The 20,387-nt window shown below is 39.9% G+C and overlaps 1 protein-coding gene across 1 annotated transcript in view; it reads left to right on the top strand.

The window, feature by feature from the left end:
• Positions 1 to 20,387, top strand: part of TPH2 (tryptophan hydroxylase 2) — a 94,300-nt gene that overhangs the window by 63,682 nt on the left and 10,231 nt on the right. Inside the window, exon 9 of the mRNA XM_005571552.5 lies at positions 17,844 to 17,939. Within this exon, the coding sequence (XP_005571609.3) occupies positions 17,844 to 17,939 (96 nt within the window). The remainder of the gene's footprint in view (positions 1 to 17,843; positions 17,940 to 20,387) is intronic.

Genomic DNA, 20,387 nt, shown 5'->3' on the forward strand with positions numbered 1-20,387 from the left:
TACTTCCTAACCTTGTGCTCAGCTTAGGCCCAAAGCAACAAATTATATGTCATCTTTCAAACGAAGATATTCTTCTACCACCCAGTGTTGAATAAGGGGTAAAGGAGATGGCATACTTCAGTGATGTACATATGACATTATCTACATCATACTCAGGTCTGGAAATACTTCTTCTCACCATTACCAAAAATTCTAACTGCATCAAAGGAGGTGTGTTATTGGATATATAATTTTAAAGTCATTTTAAGTCCTCCAATTCTCTAGTTCTTCCCATAATTCAAAAGTCCTGACATTGAAGCCTTCTTACTTTTTCTTCTCAAAGTAAGCTAGAATACATTCATCAAGCACAGATTTCTGCAGTCATTTCAGTTTCCATAAAGATATACAAAAGAAAGAGTTTTCTGGTTTAACTACAGTGGAGTAGGCTCTCAAAATCTTAGACTTGTAATACAACAGAAATATCTGTGGTGTAATTCCATTTCTAGCAAAAGCAGAAAGAAGATGGTTGGGATTTTTTTATGAGCTAGAATAGCAGAGGTAATGTTATATCAAACTATAGGGATTTAATTACCCCATTCCACAAATGTAGTTTTCAAATAAAGGAGTCAAAAGGATTTCTAAAGCTATTCTTCTGAACTGTGATATAAAAACCCAGAATACATTTAGTAGATGTAAAATGTATTACTGTACATTATGAGCCACCACAATGAATGGTATCACAATAAGAAACACGACATGAGATTGAACACACAGTGATTAGAAATCTCTTTGCTCTCTTCTTAGAAATATTGCAATTTGCTTAGAGTTTTATAGGCTTGTCACTTTAGTAAGGATGGGCATTTCTGGACTATTTCTGACGGGTGAATTTCACACTGGGGAAATGTCTCCTAGAAAAAGGAAATGCTGTCATTTGAGGGCTTAAATCCAGACTAGGGGTAAGTAAGAAATGCTGTTCGGTTTGGGAGGAATGAATCACCTTGTGAGGGGGGTGCTCATCATTTTTTTCAGGATCTGAAAGTCTGTCCTTTAGAATGTCCATAAAACATCATCTCTTCAGCAACGAAGAGGAGGCTGATGCAGGGTGACTCAGGGACTTCTTTACTGAGGGGGCTTTAAAGTCTTCACCAAAACCTTTTTTCCTCTTTCTTATTAAAAAGGTAATATATATTTATTGTAGAAAATTTTAAAACATAGATAAGGAGGGAAAATAAAGATCACTTACACTATCACAGCAGCAATAAACACTCAACATTTTGGCATATAGTCTTCTAGTTTTTCTGAAAAGTCATTTTGCCAAGTCAAATAAGAACTTAGTGAATGGAAGTTCTGTCATTGGAAAAAGGAGCATGGAGGTGTGCATCCATTTATCAAACACTTGTGCTGTCAGGAGAGTCTTTGTCTTTTATATCTACAGAGGAAAGAATAAATTGGGTATATTCTAGAAATGTGGGGTTTGTGACTTCCACTCAACTAAGTTGCAAAGTGTTTTAGTGAACATTATCTGTGACTAATGAGTTTTGTTTGCTTTTCCTTCTTTGTTTTGAGAAAAAATTGAGCAGATACCACTTTTTAATTAAATAATTGTTTTCCACACATATTTCCTCAATCTTCAAATTTTCCTTTAGTTCTGTCCCCATTAGTGAGAGCTATTTTCATCCAGTCTAATCAATACTTGCCCCTTTCATTGTTCTAATTTTGAGTTTAGATCATAAATATACATCTGCCAGTAGCAAAAGTATTCTAAAGCTCTCCCACTGCACTTGGTTGCAGACACTCAAACAGGTAGGGTGTAAAAGGGAAACTGGAATCCACAAAATAGTGAACTCTACTGTATATGACACTACGCAGCTTTCCAGAGCTGTGCACTATAGGCACCTGCTAGTGAGGCAGTATAGTATAGTGGGTAATTCCGAGTGCAGGTTTTGGGGTTAACTTACCTGGGTTTATACCCGGGTTCTGTCACTTACTGGCTGGATGAGGTTGAAGAGAAGATTATTCATAACACTTGTTAAAGAATGGTAAGGAAGACTTTATGCAGGATTATCAGGATAGGTGCAGAAACCATTGCGATCAAGTTTTGCAGTAGGGGAGGGAGATTAGGCTCAAATCCTGATACAACCAAGAAAAGTGAGAATTTATAGCCAAGGAACAGGGTTGTGGAGGTGGTGGTCAGTGCATGGAGAGTTACTAAGAGGAAACCTCAGGGGCAAGGGAGGATTCTGGCTAAACTGACCTAACCGGACTCCTGTGGAAGGCAGGCCAGGATGATTCAGACATCATCGGGGGAAAGGTAGGGGATGAGGAATCTGATCAGATTCTGAGGATGATCAAATATCAAGGGTGATTCCAATCAGATATCGAGGGTGATCAGATGTCAAGGGTGAGGGATTCTGGCTGAATTAAACAATTTAGCAGGATTCTTGCTAACATTGGACAATGTAGACATGAGCACAGAAGCACCAAAGTCAAGATGTCACTGGAAAAATGGCTCAGAGGAACCTGATTAGAGTTTGGTTAAGATGAAGATCTTTGTCAGTAACCTTGGACAAGTTACTTAACCTCTCTGTGCCCCAGTTTTGTCGTCTTTAAAATGAGGCTAATGATATTATCCTATCTTGTAGAGCTGTTGTGAAAATTGACGAGATAATGTATTGCGAAGCTGCTTAGCACAGTGCTAAGTGTTCAAAAAATGCCAGCTAGCATGTTTCACATGAGTGTACTCTCAGACTTCTAGGTGGCCATATCAGAAAGCACTCATGTCCAGGAAAGGCCCCTGGAGAGTTTCTCACTTTCTCCTGTGACCTTGGGTAATCCTCTAACTTTCAGCAACTCACATTTTCCCTCCTGAAGTGCAGACTATGCAGTTTATATTACAGAATGGTTTTAGATGGAGATAGCATGCGACTTTGCAATGTAAAGTGTTTTAACCATAAATAATAGAGGTAAGGCCTCCCCTAAGAGATGTCGAGCTTCTCCTTGGAGATGGAAGAGGCTTCCCCTCAGTTAATAGCACACCTCCCCTGAGCATAGAGAAAGGCAAGTCACAGGAAGCAGCTTGGGGAAAACAAATGAGAAAATATTGTTTGTGCCAGTGAGGGCCTGTGAAAGATGAATTCCTGACTAAACTTCTTAAGCAGATTAGGAGTGATGCTGTTCATAAATACATGCAGCCCTCCCTGAATAACTAAATAAAGCAATAAATTTGGGGTTTCAAATCTCGGCTGCTCCTCCTTATGAGTTCAAGCTGCTGAGAACTCCAGCCAGGTGTTTGCAGTTTGGCTGTAAGATGGCTTCATTAACATACAAGTATGCAAAGAAGCCATTGGAAGAGTTCCCAAAGATGTTGTTTGCTCTAGTTTTGATGCGTTTTGGATATGTCTTCATGTTTGTACACAGGGGTCCTATGTTGGTGTCTAACTAGCAAGGTTTAAAAGTTCTCTGTAATAAAACAAGGGGAAGTACCTTAAAATGACATGCTTTAGAAACATATAATTGTTTAGCTCTCAGAAAAACTTTTTTTTGGCTGTTCACTTTTTCCTCTTTCAAATCTAATTAAGGAGTCTTAGTTCTTCCAAGAAAAAAGCCAAGGCTATAATAGGCAAGGTAAGGGCATTGGATTTTGCTTCTTTGCAAAGGTGTTCTAGCAAAGGCATACTCTTATTGTATTCCTGTTAAATATATTTTCCACAGCGCTGATAGAATCAGTTATGGCCCATTCATTTATTCATTAAGTGATATTTACTGAGCAACTACTATGTGCCAGGATTTAGGAATTCAACTGTTAAACAGCTAGTCCTACTTTTTGGGAGCTTACAGTCTACCGAGGGATATAGATAAGTGAACAGGGACTTTATAGCTTGTGAAGGCAAAGATAGAAGAAGGAGGGCACTCACGTCAGGTTCAGGGAGCGAGATGGCTGATCAAAGGTGGTTTCCTGAGGGGAGGCTTCTCTCAGCAGTCAAACTGGTAGAGTTTAATTTGCTGTTACATATGCTTACTGATAGAATAGATGTCAATACTTCAGGAAACGTTTGCATCTAATGGGTTATCTCTACATTGGAAAACTCCTTAGATTGAGATTCAGAAACTGTTGACCTATAATTAAGCCCATGCTTGCCTAATAAGAATGTAATTTCTTTGCAGAATCAGAACCCTGAGATGGGATGAGTCAGCCACACAGATAACTTTGTTCCTTATTGTCCCAGAGAAGGGAATCTTCACCTGAGTTATAGCTCTTAACATTTTTTTAGCATCTGACATGTGTTCATTCATGTGAGTCTCACAATGGCACTTCAAGGGAGGCAGGATTCATATCATCCCTTAACACAGTCCTGGTATTCATTCACATGATGCTGCACACACAATTGGTGCTTAATACAATTTTGGTGAGGAAAGGAATCCCCATTTTAATAGGTGAATAAAGGGAGGTTCAGACAAGTTAAAAGTTGTGTGTAAGACCATAATGCAGAATAATGGCAGGGGCTGAGCCATGTTTTCTGAGTCCTGGTCCAGTCTAGCAAACCACTCCTCAGGAGTTTAGGGTGTTAGGGTAAGTTGTGACCAGACGATACAGCAGAGGTCCTTGTTCATTGTCCTGGAGAGGCAATTTATTGCTACAAAGTGGATTTCAGGGTGTTTAAATCATGCAATCCTCTAAAAAAGGGATTACAAAGCAGCATCGTCTGGTCTGGTTAATATCTGAGGAGTGTGTGTGTGTGTGTGTGTGTGTGTGTGTGTGTGTATGCCTGCATCTTGCTTACGGTGTAAAAAATTGCCTATTTTTTACACATCAGAGGATATCACATGACATCCAGATTCTTAGCTTCTCTCAAAAACAAAAACAAAAAGAAAACCAGCTTCTCTGGCAGTCAGATTGCTTTATACCAGTGGCCAATTGGTCAGAGTTGAGTTGCTGTTGTCCCCTTAAATTGGGTTCATGATCCTCCACTGGGAAGTGGAACTTCATCTTCAATCACCTGCCTGTCCTGCCTCTACTGATTGATTAGGGGAAGGGAAAGGGAAGAGAGGGATTGTCATTCTAAGCTTGGGATTGTCATTCTGGATACCAGCTCTCTTGGTAGCCAGAGCCAGAGAGTAAGTTGGCAAAATAACTTGTCATGAGACACCAGAAATATTTCAAGTCATCATCCTTTATTGTCTCGTGAATTTTCACTATCCTTTACCAAATTAATTTTGTGTCCATCAAATAATGCAAACATAAGTAGAATGCTGTAAAGTAATATTACATAGTATTTTGTTTTGTGCTTTGTAATATGGCTTTTTAACAGAGACACAACTTATTATATTTCTAAACTAGCCTCATTGATTGTAATCTCAGCTCTCACGAACGGTGCTAATTGGAGTGCCATTTCCAAAGGGTGAGACTAAGAGGACTAGTCTTCCTTTTGTGATTTATTTATAGTGTGTGTTCCTCATTGACTTTTAACAGGCCTGTGTTGTGTTTCTTAGGAGATCCAGGAGTCACAAAGGAAATGAAGGCACCTACCCCCAGGGCAGGACATGGCAGAATGGCTGCAGGAAAGCTAGACAGACCCCTGTCTTTTCTGGCATACACCAAGCTCAGCTATCAAGAACACGATGTAAACATCAATTCTGGGGGTCTGTAATGTTCAGTCACTCTGGGGACAGGAGGATAGTGTGGTATGGTAAAATACAGCATAGTCTTTGGGGGTTAGGCACACTTGATTCCAATCTACTTCTATTGCCCTTTAAGGGCAATAGTTACTCAAGCTACTTGCAGAAGTTACTCAAGCTACATCTCAGTTTCCCCACCTGTGAAATGGAGGATTTAGCACTGGCAAATAATATAACTTCAATAAGTAGTAGTAATTTTATTTTCTCCATTTTACACACAGGGAACCTAAAACACAGAATGGTTAGATAACGTCTCCAAGGTCAAGTAAATGGCAGAGCATGCCCTTGAACCTTGGTCTCTCAATCCAAAGTCAATGCTCAAACTACCACATTACATTACTTTCATAGTGTCTGCCTCTCAGGGTTGTTGTGAATATGATGTAAAGTGCTTAACACTGTGTCTGGTGGAGTGCAGGCTTCAGTAACTGGCAGTGATTATTATTAGAGAGAGGTGAGCTCAACTGAGCTTAAATGCCTTCTAGAGGTTCAATTACTAAAAGACCCTCAATGTGACAGGGACCCCAGTTCACAGGTGTATCTTTTCAGCCCCATTTACACATACAGATGCTTGGTGTCATCTCTGAGTATGAGAGATGATGATGCTAGTGGTGATGGTTAGTGACTAGAAAAGAAACATGACTTCATTAATAAAAACTTAAAATAGAAGACTGCTCAGTGCAATGGAGTGGCAAGAATGACTCTCCCTGCCAAACATACCTTTCTCGTCAGTTTTCAGACATAAAATCATCTTCCGGGATTCTCTGTCTTGCATGGAAAGAAATAGGGGAGAAAGTGCAAGCTCCTTAGACCCAATGTCTAGGAGGGTGTTGCTTTTAGTAATGCAGGAATAAAAATAAAATGACCCTCTAAAAGGCAGTGGTGACTACCCACAGCTCACGCGGGAGTCAGTAAAAACCTCATTTTTCATAGTAGCATTTGAGAGCTGACCTTTAAAATCACCACATCTGGGGAGAATGTGTGATTTGATGCAGAACATTTTAGGGCATGCCAAAGGATGAATGGCTGAGAATGCGCTCATCAGTTTTCTTTTTCAAGGAGCTCAGAATTGCTCAGATTATAAAAGTCAGTTCCTGGGCACTGCCAAAGCTATAGAATTTGCTTAAGCAGGTCTTCTGTGCAAAGTAGATGAAGCACATATATAAATGGAATGCTGATCCATGAACCTGATATGAAAATGATATGTACTTGTGTGTGTGTGTGTCCGTGTCCTCACAGTGAAGTTTAGCTATTTCAAGGTAGCTAGTTATGTAAGTTCAACAAAGGGTCATTTGGGAAAAGATGGACCTGCTTTAAAAGAAGAGCCAAATTCTGTCAATTGCTTTGTTATGGAGATGTTACACTGAGGCTCATGTACTATTTCTAAGGTTCGATGAGTGAGACTGCTGAATATAAAACTAGCTTTTGATTCGTGAAACTCAAAATACCTGCAGGTCCAGAAGGAATAAAAGAAGCCTGTTTGTATTCGTAAAACTCATTTTTAAAGAGACATTGAATTTTGTAAAAAACAGAATTGGATGGATGGACATCTCAGAGATTCATCCCCAAGAAAAAATAGCATCTGTCTGATCTTGTGTTTCATCATCTGCTAAATGAAGGTCTGGGCAGTGATGCTGATAGAAATTCCTCGTAGCTGCTAATTCAGAGCACGTTGGGCTGTGAGGCACTTTGGAGCTTGGATCTATTACAAACTCCTCCATTCCCTAGCATTTTCCCTGGCTAGTCTCCAGTTGGCTACAACCTTCAAAAGCAGCAAACTGAAAAACTTTCCCCCTGACATTTTTGGATGAGAATCCAGATGTCAGAATCAATGGGTCTTCAGAGTTGCTGCTTGTGATGAAGGAGACCAGAAACCACTTAACCACAAAACTGCTGCCTATCTTCTATAGGAGCTACCTGCCAACCAACCTTCATCCTTGCTCCAAAAGGCTTGTGGTGTCTTGGGGCCTGACTGTGGCAAGGAGGCTGGTTCCATCCTTCCTCACTGACTTGGGGACCACTGGCTATTGTTTAAAGGGAGTAAAGAGAGAGGTCAAAGAGCAGATCTATTTCTAAACCTATAAGTGAAAACCACTTTGATGGCTACTGTAGACTTTTACAGTCTGTAATACTGGAAAATTGACTGAGGTTAGTAATGACTCACTTAGAAGTCTGGCATCGGCTCTGTTGGCATGCCCTGCAGGGCAACTCTTCTTGATTATCTATTTCCTCTCTCCCTCTCTTTCTCTCTTCCTACCTTGACTATTTGCTGAGTACCTTCTGCATGTCAGGCGGGATGATAGAGGGCAGGAATTCAACAACAACAACAACAACAACAACAAAAGTCAGACCTTGTTCCTGATTCCAGGAAGCTCAGGGTCTGGTGGAGAGGACAGGCACGAAGACTGGCAGTTTCTTTGTGGATTCATATGGGCTACCTTGCGGATGGGAAGAGGGCCACCTAACCAGCCCGATGGACACGAATAAGACAAAGGGGCTGGGCAATGACAAGAGCATTCCAAGCAGAGAGAACGCAGTGTGGAAAGGCCCAGGTGGAATCTGCAGAGAGCAGGATCAGTCTGTGCAATTGCCACTAGTTCTGCATGGGGTGGACAATTGGGAGGAAGAGGGTTGAGCAATGAAGGTTGAGAGAAAGCGGTGGCTAGACCATGGAGGGCCTTTTCTGCCACCTAAAGAAGTTTGGACTTTTACTCTAGAGCAGTGAGACAATGAAAGGTTGACACTGGGCTACCAGATGGTTGTCATGACCTACCATTGAGTCTTGGAGATGGGAGTATCTTAGATGGGTCTTGCCAGAATTTTAAGTGTGGGCCAACTGCTTGGGTGGCACCAATGTCAAATGAATGCATGACATTCCTGTTAATCCTTAAGTGAAAGGAAGAGATTGGGGTATATTTCTTTCTTCTTTTTTTTATTTTAGAAAATACCATTAAAGGCTGGTATAGGAACTAGTGTTAAATAATAAGTCAGGTGGCCTTCTTTGCAGTTGAAAATGCTCCCGGATAAGCTGAGGAAGGGGCAGTAAAACTGAAATGGCCAGAGAACACTTAAACACAATCATCCATTTATTCTTGAAAGCAACCCAAAAGATGTAGGAAGCAATAGTTAAGAAACACACAGAAAAATTCAGACTAAAACAGCGCTGCTGAAAATCGCCTATGTCGACGTATTCTTCAATAAAAGTTGTTTTCTGCTGACGCTTTTTTCTTCTTCCTACTGATGTCCCTCTTATATTTGATGATCAATTTTCCACAAGGTTTGCCGTAATGTTTCCTCAGAGCTTAGGTTTTTACATTTTAATTCATTCGATGACTGTTCTTAACCTAAGACAATGCATGCTGTTTTCACAATTCAGGGTCATCTTTTTCTAGCTGACAAGATGTTTCTCAAATTCCAACTCTTCTCTTTTCTCCACTTGTTTTTCCCTCTCTTGCTTTGAGGAGAATCACTGGTAAAAGAGGCCGTCTCTGCTGGTCTCAGGGGAGCCTGTGATCTGGTACATTCTGTAATTTGACTGACCTCCACCTTCCTATGACGTGCCTTTTGGGTTCACTGAAATCACCCCCACCCCACCCAATACCTCCGGCTAGTGTCCTAGACCATTTACTTTTTCCAATAACTTCTCTACTTGCAATCCTTCTAAGATCCCATTTCTCCTTCAAAATTTGGCACAAGCGTCATATTCACATCCTGAGACAGATAAGCAACGATGATTTCAAGATAGAATGAAATGTTTGTGGTAGGAGTAAAAACAGGAGAGATTTATTGTTATCATTAGTCCCTCTGTATCCATATCGTGCCTTTCTTAAGCAGAGAGACCATCTCTTCAGCTACTTTTGTCATCTCAACCAGAGCGTAGCACAGCGGAATTTAGTACATTTAGTTTAAAAAATGTGGTTTGATGAAGTTGTGACCTACTGATTGCTATGGACCAGCCCTAATGTCTTCCAGCTCTAAGTTTCGAGCATTTTTTACACTCTAGCTGGGGTAGGTGGTAAAGGGGTGAGAGTGGGAGGGGACCCTGAGGGGTCTTTACCTTTTCAACAGCAGTGAAATCGTGGGTTTCATTGAGAGGCTCAAAGAGAGTATATGGTAAAATATGAGAATAGAAATCTAGGTTTAGTCACAAAAGGCATTTGGACCAGTAGTACTTGGAATCTATATGATGACCGCCTCCCAAGTCTGTGAATGCTTGATTAGTGGGTTCCTATTGCCAAAGGGAAACTTCAAGACGTGACATGGGTGACTTGTGATTACAGAGCAGCTGCAGCCCCAGGATTGCACAGAACCATGTTAGTGAGGACTAGAACTCTGGACCAGCCCTAACATCTTCCATCTCAAAGTTTCTAGCATTTTACAGTCTTAATTTACACAGGACTAGCCCAGGGCAAAATAATAAAGCATGCAAAAACCTGTTTTCTGCTATCTCTTGAAGCCTAGTCCCAGAATTTTTTTTTCTTTTTTTTTTTTGAGGAGTCCTACTCCCTCACCCAGGCTGGAGTGCAGTGGAGTGATCTTGGCTCACTGCAACCTCCGCCTCCCTGTTTCAAGTGATTCTCCTGCCTCAGCCTCCTGAGTAGCTGGGATTACAGGCAACCGCCCCCATGTCTAGCTAATTTTTGTATTTTCAGTAGAGATGGGGTTTCGCCATGTTGGCCAGGCTGGTTTTAAACTCCTGACCTTAGGTAATCCACCCGCCTTGGCCTCCCAAAGTGCTGGGATTATAGGCGTGAGCCACCATGTCCAGCACAGAAAAATTTTTAACTCAAGAATCCTTGCTCTGCAAAACAAAGCATTGGTGTAGTCATTGATGCCTTAGTGTGATTTGGCTTTATGTGTGACTCTCAGGAGTATTTGGAGTTTAAATGATTGAAGAGACAACAAAAATTGATGTCTGGTGGGAGGTTTGAATGAATGATGTTGGGATAGATATTTCAGAGGCAGTGGGACCTCCATAGTTTAAGCGATGCAGACTCTGTTTTCACTTCTGATTTCCGATGTTGATTTTTGTCACCTTAAAACTTCTATTCCAAAGCTTCCTGTTTAGCTATCAAGCCTCATTCTTATTTCAGTACTATTGTCATTTGCAATTTAATCAAGATTAAGGAATCTTGGTTAAAGGTGGGAAAACACTTGCTGCTTGTAAACTGATATTTTGATATAGCAAAATTCCAACTCTAGTAGCTGGGGTAGGTGGTAAAGGGGTAAGTGCGAGCGGACCTTGAGGGGCCTTTACCTTTCAACAACTTTGTAAGTGTATACATTGACATGCTAGTTGTCTCAAAAACTAGATGGAAAAATGTTAGCAAAAACACTGTGAAAGGAAGGCTGTGAGCCACAGACCCCTTTTATGTGTTTTTATTTGCACTTACCAAAGCTACAGCCGCTGATGTTAGAACATCTTTGAGTGATATTCTTCTTTTCTGAGATTTATCTTTTTGTTATGACGTGGGCCCCTAATAGCACAGATGCTTGCTAGATTAGCATCCGATCAGGATCCTGGAATTCCCAGCTTTATAGACATTGAGCCTTCATTTGCTAGATCATGAAGAAGTGACAGTGGTGGGGAGGGTGCGGGGGATGAAATCTAGAAAGGGATGGGGCAGTGTCAGTGGCTGGGGTCATGGGGAGCATAAGGTGATAGCTATTTACACTCATCCTGGAAATATTTCAGTATTTCAACAACAGGAATGGCTGTGCCAGTGTGACTGGCTGACAGTGGCCCTGTATCCATAAGTGCAGTTACTGATAAGTAAAGAATGCTGGATTTGTAGTCGGGAAACTTGTGCGTGATTCTTAGCTTTGGCAACCACTAGTTTTGGAACTGGGCAAACCACTTGAACTTTGAGTCTCAGTATTCCCATCTGTAAAATGGAAATAATAAGTGCTCTATCTACTTCACAATGGGCAGTAAGGTAACATATGTGAGAACACTTTATTAAATGAGGAAGTCTTCTTCTGGCTAAGTTTTCCTATTATTTTGTTATTTCTGTATAATTGATGAATTCTGTTCTTTAGTGATAATGTTAATATGGAGCATTTATTTACTCAAACACCAAATATTGTATTGCTGATCTTTTTGGGTTGGGCTGCTTTTTGCACATATTTTTCTTGTTCCCCTCCTAAGTGATGGTGTGGGTTTGGAAGCTACGTAACTAAGTTTTATTAGAACTGGGTACAAGATAAGGATAACTAGGGTCTGAGGACCTGAGGGATTATCTTATAAGTGAAGTACACCAAATTTAGCGTATAACTTTTTGTTACGTTTGGCATATCTCAAACCAATCTCAAATCCATCTTAAAAGAGTCCTTTTAAGTTCTCTTTGATAACTTCTTGCTTCCTGCCTATGTGCTAGATATATAGATAATGGAATTCTAGATGTGGAATGATGTATGTGATTATTTTAAAATATATGCTACCAATATGCAAGATCAAATTTTTAGGGAAGGCGATAGAGAAAATATATCACTCAGTCACTTCCTCACTTGCTTACTCAGGAATTTATTTCTTAAATGACGTGTGTAAGCCAATTTCCTGGAGAAAGTGAAAGAAGTAGGCAACTCGGGCTTCCTCCTAGAAGTTTATATGTATCATTTTAATCTAATATGTGAATATTCAAGGACCCTTAGGAAGAGGCTATGTAATTATTTCAAGGAGGGATGCAGAGGGAGTGAGAGGAGGGAGGCAAAAGGGCCCTTCAGTAGGGAAATGGGAACAGTAAATTTCTTTCCCATCAAGTGTTCCTTGACAAAGTCATACATCTCTTTAATTGTGACCTTAGCAAGAACTTCAGGTGCCTAATGCCAAACATAACAAGGGTTTTGCATAGAGTGCTTCTATAAATCACCAGGTGACACCATTACATATTTTATTGGTGTGATTCTGTGTCTGCGGACTTGGTCCCTTCAAGCTTTTGCCACTGCCCGTTTGGCCAGGCCGGAACTGCTGCGAGAAAGGTATACTACCAGTAGTGATCTGAAGATGGCAGCATTGGGCGACCTATCTCATTTTCCTAAGCACACTCACTGCAGCTCGGGTCCACAGCGTGTTTGGATTTCAGATTGTCACTCAGACTTTCTTCTGCTTAATGACTGTATGTATGTAAATGCCTCTGCCATTATTCCATAAAAGAAGTTGAGCTATCATTTCTGTTTTGTTTTTAAGTTAATGATTATATGTAATTATATCCAAATAAAATATTTATAAATAATTACATGTCATTAATGGTATGTAAAATTTGGAATTCATGAGCACCAGCTTTGATGAAAGGTACCCTTCAATTTGGGAGGTGTTAGTCTTAGTATTATTATTTGTTTCTGTTTAAAAGACATTAGTCGCCAAGAATCTGCAATTTTCTTTTACAGGTATTCTTACAAGTCTCAGCGTAGTTTTATTTTTTGGTTTTCTCGATAATAGGTAGGATTATTCATTTGATAAATCTCTAGGGAATATATTATAGAGCTACATCTGGAGAATTCTCTGAGGAAACCAAATTATATTTTCTTAAACTTTCATGAAGCAATTCGTTATCCTCAACTTCTGAAGGGTCTTCAGGGGTCTTGAGTGCAACTCTAAGTAGGCTTTGCATTTAAAACTGTAGCAATGTGTGGTTGTCTCCTCCTCCTGATTAGTGATCATGCCCTATGCATTCTGAGGTCTTCACCAGTATTGAAAACAGAAAGAGAAAAAGAAAGAGAAAAATTATCCTAAGCATGTTTGTGATTCGAATTTTGCTAATAACCTAATTTCAGATGCAACTTACCATTTCTCTTTATCTGTTAGCCACACATGGAGCTGCAAACAGAAAACTGTCTCAAACCAAAAGGTTTAATTCTCTAAACAGAATGGGCTGCAGAAACAGCATTTAGGGGCCTTCCTTGGTTGAGGACAGCAGGAAACCAAAGGGAAAGGTAGATAGGGAATGAGCAGATGGCAGTATGTAAGGCCAGAGTTTCTGGAAGCACTCCCAGATGAGGTCTGGGGCCAGACAGCATTCTGAGCAATGGGAAGGAAGAGCATAGGGGCTCGTTCCTCTGAGGTTGCTCTGATTCTAGAAGCACATTAACCAAAGACACACTGGGTGAGAGATTTAGCTTTCGATCTTTAGTTGAATTGGTGCAGACCTACCTTTTAATTCCTACCTTAGACTAGAATGGTTTGCTAAATCTATGTGAAGACGGTGTCTATGGCACAGCAGATTTTTTCAGAGGCTCTCTTAGTGTGTTTTGGTTTAGATCATAAATGTGACCATGAATTATGTATGCATTGATTTAGCATAAAAAAATTAAACATGTGCTTAATAGGCTGACCCAAATGCTCCTGTAGCTGGCTCTGAATGTGTATTTTGGATGCTTTTGAATTTGACAGCACATTTTTTCCACAAGCTCTTCTATATTCAATGTTAAGGCTCCAAGGATTTCATGCCAGGTGTTGTAAGTGCAATATAAATTAGGAAAATCAGCCAAAGGCACACTAAGAAGATATTGTGACATTCTAGATTTCCTCCATTTTAGATTTTTATTTCTCCATTATTTGGTTGTGAAGGAAAATTATGCATCTATTAATTTTTTTATCTAGAAACTTTAAAATGTGACAGATGTTGATGTCAAGCTCCTTAAAATCCTGAGCTCTAGAGCTCTTAAATGTCACCGTCTAGACTGCTCTTGGCAAATCACTTCATCTTCCTCAACTTGAATTTTCCTTTTGGTAAAATAGGAGAGCTGAACGTCCAGGATACTTCCAAGCCTTTGTTCTGTATTCTATGACTGTATGATTACTTCCCTTAATTGCATCCAGAATTATGCAAATTTTTTGGAGGATATACTTGAAGACTGTATTTTAGCTTTTCAACATGTATTTACATTTTTTATCTTGGTTCTTCTCCTAAGGGCTCTGTGATATTTACTTCTCCCAACTCCCTGCCATCCTTAGCCCAAGTCATACTCCTGTTCACTCACCACTCGTGTGCCACTGCCTTCTAGCTGGTCTGTTTCCACTCACTGTTGCTCCCCTACAATCTATTTTCCATGCAGTACCTCCATGACCTTTTGAAAGCTAAGTTAGTACATATCTTTCACCTGCCTAAAACCCTCCAGCAACTTCCCATTGCTCTTGGAAATAAAAACCTATTCCTGCCTCAGGGTCTTTACACTTGCTGTCCTCTCTTCTAGGAACATCATTTTCTCTATATCCTTGCACAACTGCCTTTTAAATTTCTTAATGAAAAGCTACTTTTAAAGCTGTTTGCAGCTTAAACATTACCCCTTCACAGAAACTATCTCTGACCCTTTTTCTAAAATAGTCACATTCCCTGCTTAATATTTGACATATTATATGGTTTTGTTATATATATAGAATTTATTCCGCCTGACATTATCTGGCTATTGATTTTTGTTTTTGTTATTGCCTGTCTCATCCCAGTAGCATATATGCTTCATGGGATCACAGGCTTTGTTGCCTTGTTCATTGCATATCCTTAGTGTCTAGGGCAGAGCCTGGCATGTAATAGTTGCTCAAGAAGTATTTGTAGAGTAGGTGAATGAATGGATGGATGGATATCACAGAATAGATGAATGAATGGATGGATCGATGTCTCAGGCAGGAAAACTACAACCCTGAGATCGGAGTCACATAGCTAATTAGAAGCAGAACTCAGACTAGAACTTGGATCCCTTTGTGTGTTCCTTTCTTCCAGGTCATTCTGCCACATGCCAGTTTAACTTAGACATCATTAATTCATTCACCATTTATTTATTAACCCAGTGCTTATTGAGCTCTTGTTATCTTTCACACACTAGTCTAGATCAGTTGTTCTCAACCAAGGATGATGTTGCTCTCCTGGGAACATTTGCCAATGTCTGCAGACATTTTTGGTTATTACAAAGGGGGTGGGGATGATACTGGCACCTAGTTAGTAGAGGCCAGAGATGCTGCTAAACATCCTACAATGTACAGGACAGACTCCCACAACAATTATGTAGCCTAAAATGTCAATAGTGCTGACTTTGGAAAACCTTGTCCTAAATGAACAGAGATACCTGCTTTTGTGGAGTTTATAGTCTAGTGTGGAGGGATAGATGATAAGCAGCACATATCATGCATACAGAAATTGCAGTCTATGTCAAAAAGTGGTTCATAGAAAGAATGAAAAGGTGGAACAGAGTAAGGAGGAGTGCTGGTAGGTGCTGTAGGTTGTGGTAGAGGGTGGGAAGGGCTGTTATTTTATCTTATTTTTGAGATGCAGTTTCGCTCTTGTTGCCCAGGCTGGAGTGCAATGGCACGAACTCAGCTCACTGCAACTTCTGCCTCTCGGGTTCAAGTGATTCTCCTGCCTCAATCTCCTGAGAAGCTATGACTGTATGATTACTTCCCTTAATTGCATCCAGAATTATGCAAAAATTTTGGAGGATATGCTTGAAGGCTTTTTACAGGCACACCACCATGCCCAGCTAATTTTTGTATTTTTAGTAGAGACGGGGTTTCACCATATTGCCCAGGCTGGTCTTGAACTCCTGACCTCAGGTAATCTGATTGCTTTGGCCTCCCAAAGTGCTGGGATTACAGGAGTGAGCCACCACGCCCGTCCTAGGGCTGTAATTTTAGCCTCTTTGGAAGGTAAATCAGGAAAAAGAATTTACTTCTGGAGGTTAAGCTCCATGACCTGGAAATGATCAGTCCTTTGGGTACAGCCCAGTGCTGCAGAGCTTTGGATAATTCAACTTCAGAGATCACCCTCACATCAAAAAAATATATAACCTTCCTGAACCAAGGGACATCTTAGCCTCCAAATAAAAATAGAGCAAACTGCCATGTGCTGGAAATAATTATTATTTTCTGCCCCTTTTCAGGAGTGTTTAAATTCTCTTTCTTAACACCTTCAGTGCTCTATCATCACTAATGCAGGACAGTGTTAATTTGATGGAATTTTTATTGCTTGTTGTCAGCATCTCACTTTTCTTTCAGAGCAAAAATAGTGTGAGTTCAGCCTCTCTCAACAGCACTGCGAGATTTTTTTTTTTTTTCTCATTGTGCAGAGATTCCTCTGTCTGTTTAGGTTGATTTCCTAAACCCAACAGAACCAATTTAAGATACTAATGTCCTGGGGAAGTTGTAGTAGTTGATGCTGATAAAACTTGGGCTAAGAAAGTGTGTGTGTGTGTGTGTGTGTGTGTGTGTGTGTGTGTGTGTGTGTGTATAACAACCGCTCCGCTGCTTTCCAATTTATATTAGATCAACTTACAGTTTTTTTTGACTTCATGATGGTGTGACAGTGACATGCATTCAGTAGAAACCATACTTCAAATTTGGAATTTTGATGTTTTCAACACTTTATTATGAAATAGGCTTTGTGTTGGATGATTTTGCTCAACTGTAGACTAATGTAAGTGTTCTGAGCACTGTTAAGGTAGGCTAGGCTAAGCTGGTCTGTTCAGCAGGTTAGATGTATTAAATGCATTTTCAACTTAGGATATTATTTTCAACTTACTGGGTTTATTGAAATATAAACCTATTGTAAGTCGAGGAGCACATACCTACACAAATACATATATAAAGCTACACATGCATATACACATGCAAACATAGATATACATTTAAGATTTTACTAAAAAATTACACTAAAATTGTGGTTTCGGTAATTTGGTGTCATATAGAGGTACTTGCTTTCTTGGTTGCTCTCTTGTTTCTTTACCAAGCACTGGCACCAACAAATGTTTGTTGAATTGATAAGCAAACTGCCAAAAGCAGTTAGCGATTACTGGATTCCAACTTATTTTTCCACATTTGCATAAACTGATTTATGTCACTGAAACACAATTTGGTAAATATATAGCATATTGTTATGGAGGTATCATTGTGATATATTTATTCATTTCTGTATCTGTGTTTTTTGTTTTTAAAATGATTGCAGGGGATATAATTTGACTCATAGGGCTTCTGAATTCAGGGAGCATAAGACTTTTAGTAGTTAATACTTTTTAAAAACACATTCAACCTAGGGAGAGAATATTAAGCAAGAGAATAGATTTCAATAAATGTTCTCAATTTAAATGTATTTAAATTGATAATATTGAAGAAATTATGCACAGCACAGCATTTAGTTTTGGGTGCCATTTTATCCTATCAAATAACTCATTGACCAGTTCACTGGATATGTATTCTTTTTTTTTAGTGCTATTTCTTCACAATCGAGTTTGGTCTTTGCAAGCAAGAAGGGCAACTGCGGGCATATGGAGCAGGACTCCTTTCCTCCATTGGAGAATTAAAGGTATGAAGCTGTGAATGAAAATACCCTTCCCATGCAAACTGGTTCAAGGTCAGAGAAAATATTGATTTGTTTGTCTGAGCATTCCTACTCACAGATACTCCATAAATATTTAACATAGAGGGTTTGGCACCTCAGATGTGGGTGCTGACCTCACTTTTTGCACTTCTGAAAATGGGTCATGCCTTTCTGGGTTTGTAGTGTGACTCAAATGGATGAGCAGCCATTTGTACAAATCAACAGCAATGAAAAATGTATGCCCAAATCTTGGGTAACAAATGGCTGGCCTAAATTTAGTGCTGAAAAGTGGGCCGTGAGCTAGCAGTGATCCTACTGATTGAAGTTCACTTGTGAGCGTGGCTTGGTTCCTCTGATTTCCAACACCTCCCTGGCTCCTTTGGACTCCTCAGCATCTACTTCCTAAAGGGGAGTTTGATGTTATTTCAGCTTCTTCAAAATTAATGTGCATTAAAACATGTGTGGACATAAACAATTTGGAGAAATAAACCAAATAAGTATATTATCAGAGAGGTATCTATTATGTGTAATGATGCCTAAAGAATGTCATTTTTTTGGTTTTAAAATACAATAAAATGGTCATTTTTTCCAGAAATGTTGAGACCTGGAATATTCTGATAATTTAAATATTCTTGCCATTTAAACCATGGGGGGCTAGCAAGTTTTGGTGAATTTTAAATGCAGTGTGATGTACAATCTAGAATAGTACTGAAAATAATTGAACCTTTCTTTGACTATTCAGACTAAGGTCAGGATTGTGGATCATTCTTATTTTGAGCATTGATTATCCTTATGTAATATAAATGGGAAGTATATAGTTATTGATACTTTTTGGCCATTTGCATTATTGAGAGATGCAAAGTAATTATAGTTTTATTGAGTCTGGTTATTTGATGACTTCATTCATTCTTCAAACATTTGGTTGAACACCTAGTGCCATGTACTATGGCAGTCACTGGGGATAAAAAGACAAGTAATAAGGATGAAGAATAAGAAGAAAGGCCAGGTGCATTGGCTCATGCTTGTAATCTCAGCACTTTGGGAGGCTGAGGCGGGCAGATCACCTGAGGTCAGGAGTTCAAGATCACCCTGGCCAACACAGTGAAACTACACCTCTACAAAAATGCAACAATTAGCTAGGCATGATGGTGGGTACCTGTAATCCCAGCTACTCAGGAGGCTGAGGCAAGAGAATCACTTGAACCCGGGAGGCGGAGGTTGCAGTGAGCCGAGATCACGCCACTGCACTCCAGCCTGGGAACAGAGGAGACTCTGTCTGGAAAAAAAAAAAAAAAAAAAAAAAAAAAAGAAAATAATGATAACAGTCAGAACAAGCATTTAAATAGACAATATTTCTGGTGCTTTGGACGTATTAACCCATGTAATGCTCATAAGAACCCAATGAGATAAGGGATATTTTTATCACAGATGAGAAAACTGAGGCATAAAGACATTAGGGAACTTGCCTAAGATCACACAGTTAATAAGTGCTGAGCTGGGCTCAAATCCCAGCCATCTAGGCTCTAGGATCTGAGCTCCTAACCACTAGGCTGCACTCCCCGGGACCCCTGCCATCAGAGAGTTTACCGTACACTTTAGTGCAAGAGATAAACAACCAACCACATAATACAAAGAGTGTGACAATGCAAGAAATGTGCCTGGCTCATATTAGGCCATTCCTGAGAAGCCTTCCTGTCAAGGACCCTGCTGTCCATGGTGATTCTTGAGGGATGGAAAGGGTAAACAAGGAAAGGATGGGGTACACAGATCTGTCAGTGGAGGGCCACGTGTGGACCCTCAAGATTCTAGTTGAAGTCTGGTCCATTGAAAGAACTGTCTGGAGTTCACTGGAATACAGGATAGTAATATTCAACCTAACAAAAACTTGATGACCTGATGTAATGTGGTAATTTTTTTAAAAACTAAATTCTCAACAAAGAATCTATTTGCTGTTAATCTTAGTGCAGTGGGCAAAGCCCACAGCAACAGCGTGATGTCATATCCCCATAAGACTATGCACTCTATAGAGTGTTTCTTGATTTCCCTGAATAATAGAGTCAGAAAATGATGTAGTTCTTGAGCTGTGTCTATTTACATCCTCCTCAGACGGTTTATAAGTTGCACCAGAAACAAAGGAAACAGATCTCTCTCATGGCCCTGACTTTCCGCAGGGTCTTCTGGTCTGGTTAATGAGGCATGTGTGGGCAGCATTAGGATGAATCTGTTGTTTTTGTTCCTACCAGTGTGGACAGAATCATCTGGAAATGGAAATCAGCCAGAAATACGTACCAAGAAGGGCATTGTTCACAGAGTACCTTCTTGCTCTGGTCCATTACCTCCAATCATTAGCGTTCTTCCATTCTCAAATTTCAATACCTCAACATCCTTATGATTGCTATGATTGGACCATTTTTACAGTTCAGAAATACTTTC

This window comes from Macaca fascicularis, chromosome 11 (genome assembly GCF_037993035.2).
Source record: "Macaca fascicularis isolate 582-1 chromosome 11, T2T-MFA8v1.1".
Classification (NCBI taxonomy): domain Eukaryota; kingdom Metazoa; phylum Chordata; class Mammalia; order Primates; family Cercopithecidae; genus Macaca; species Macaca fascicularis.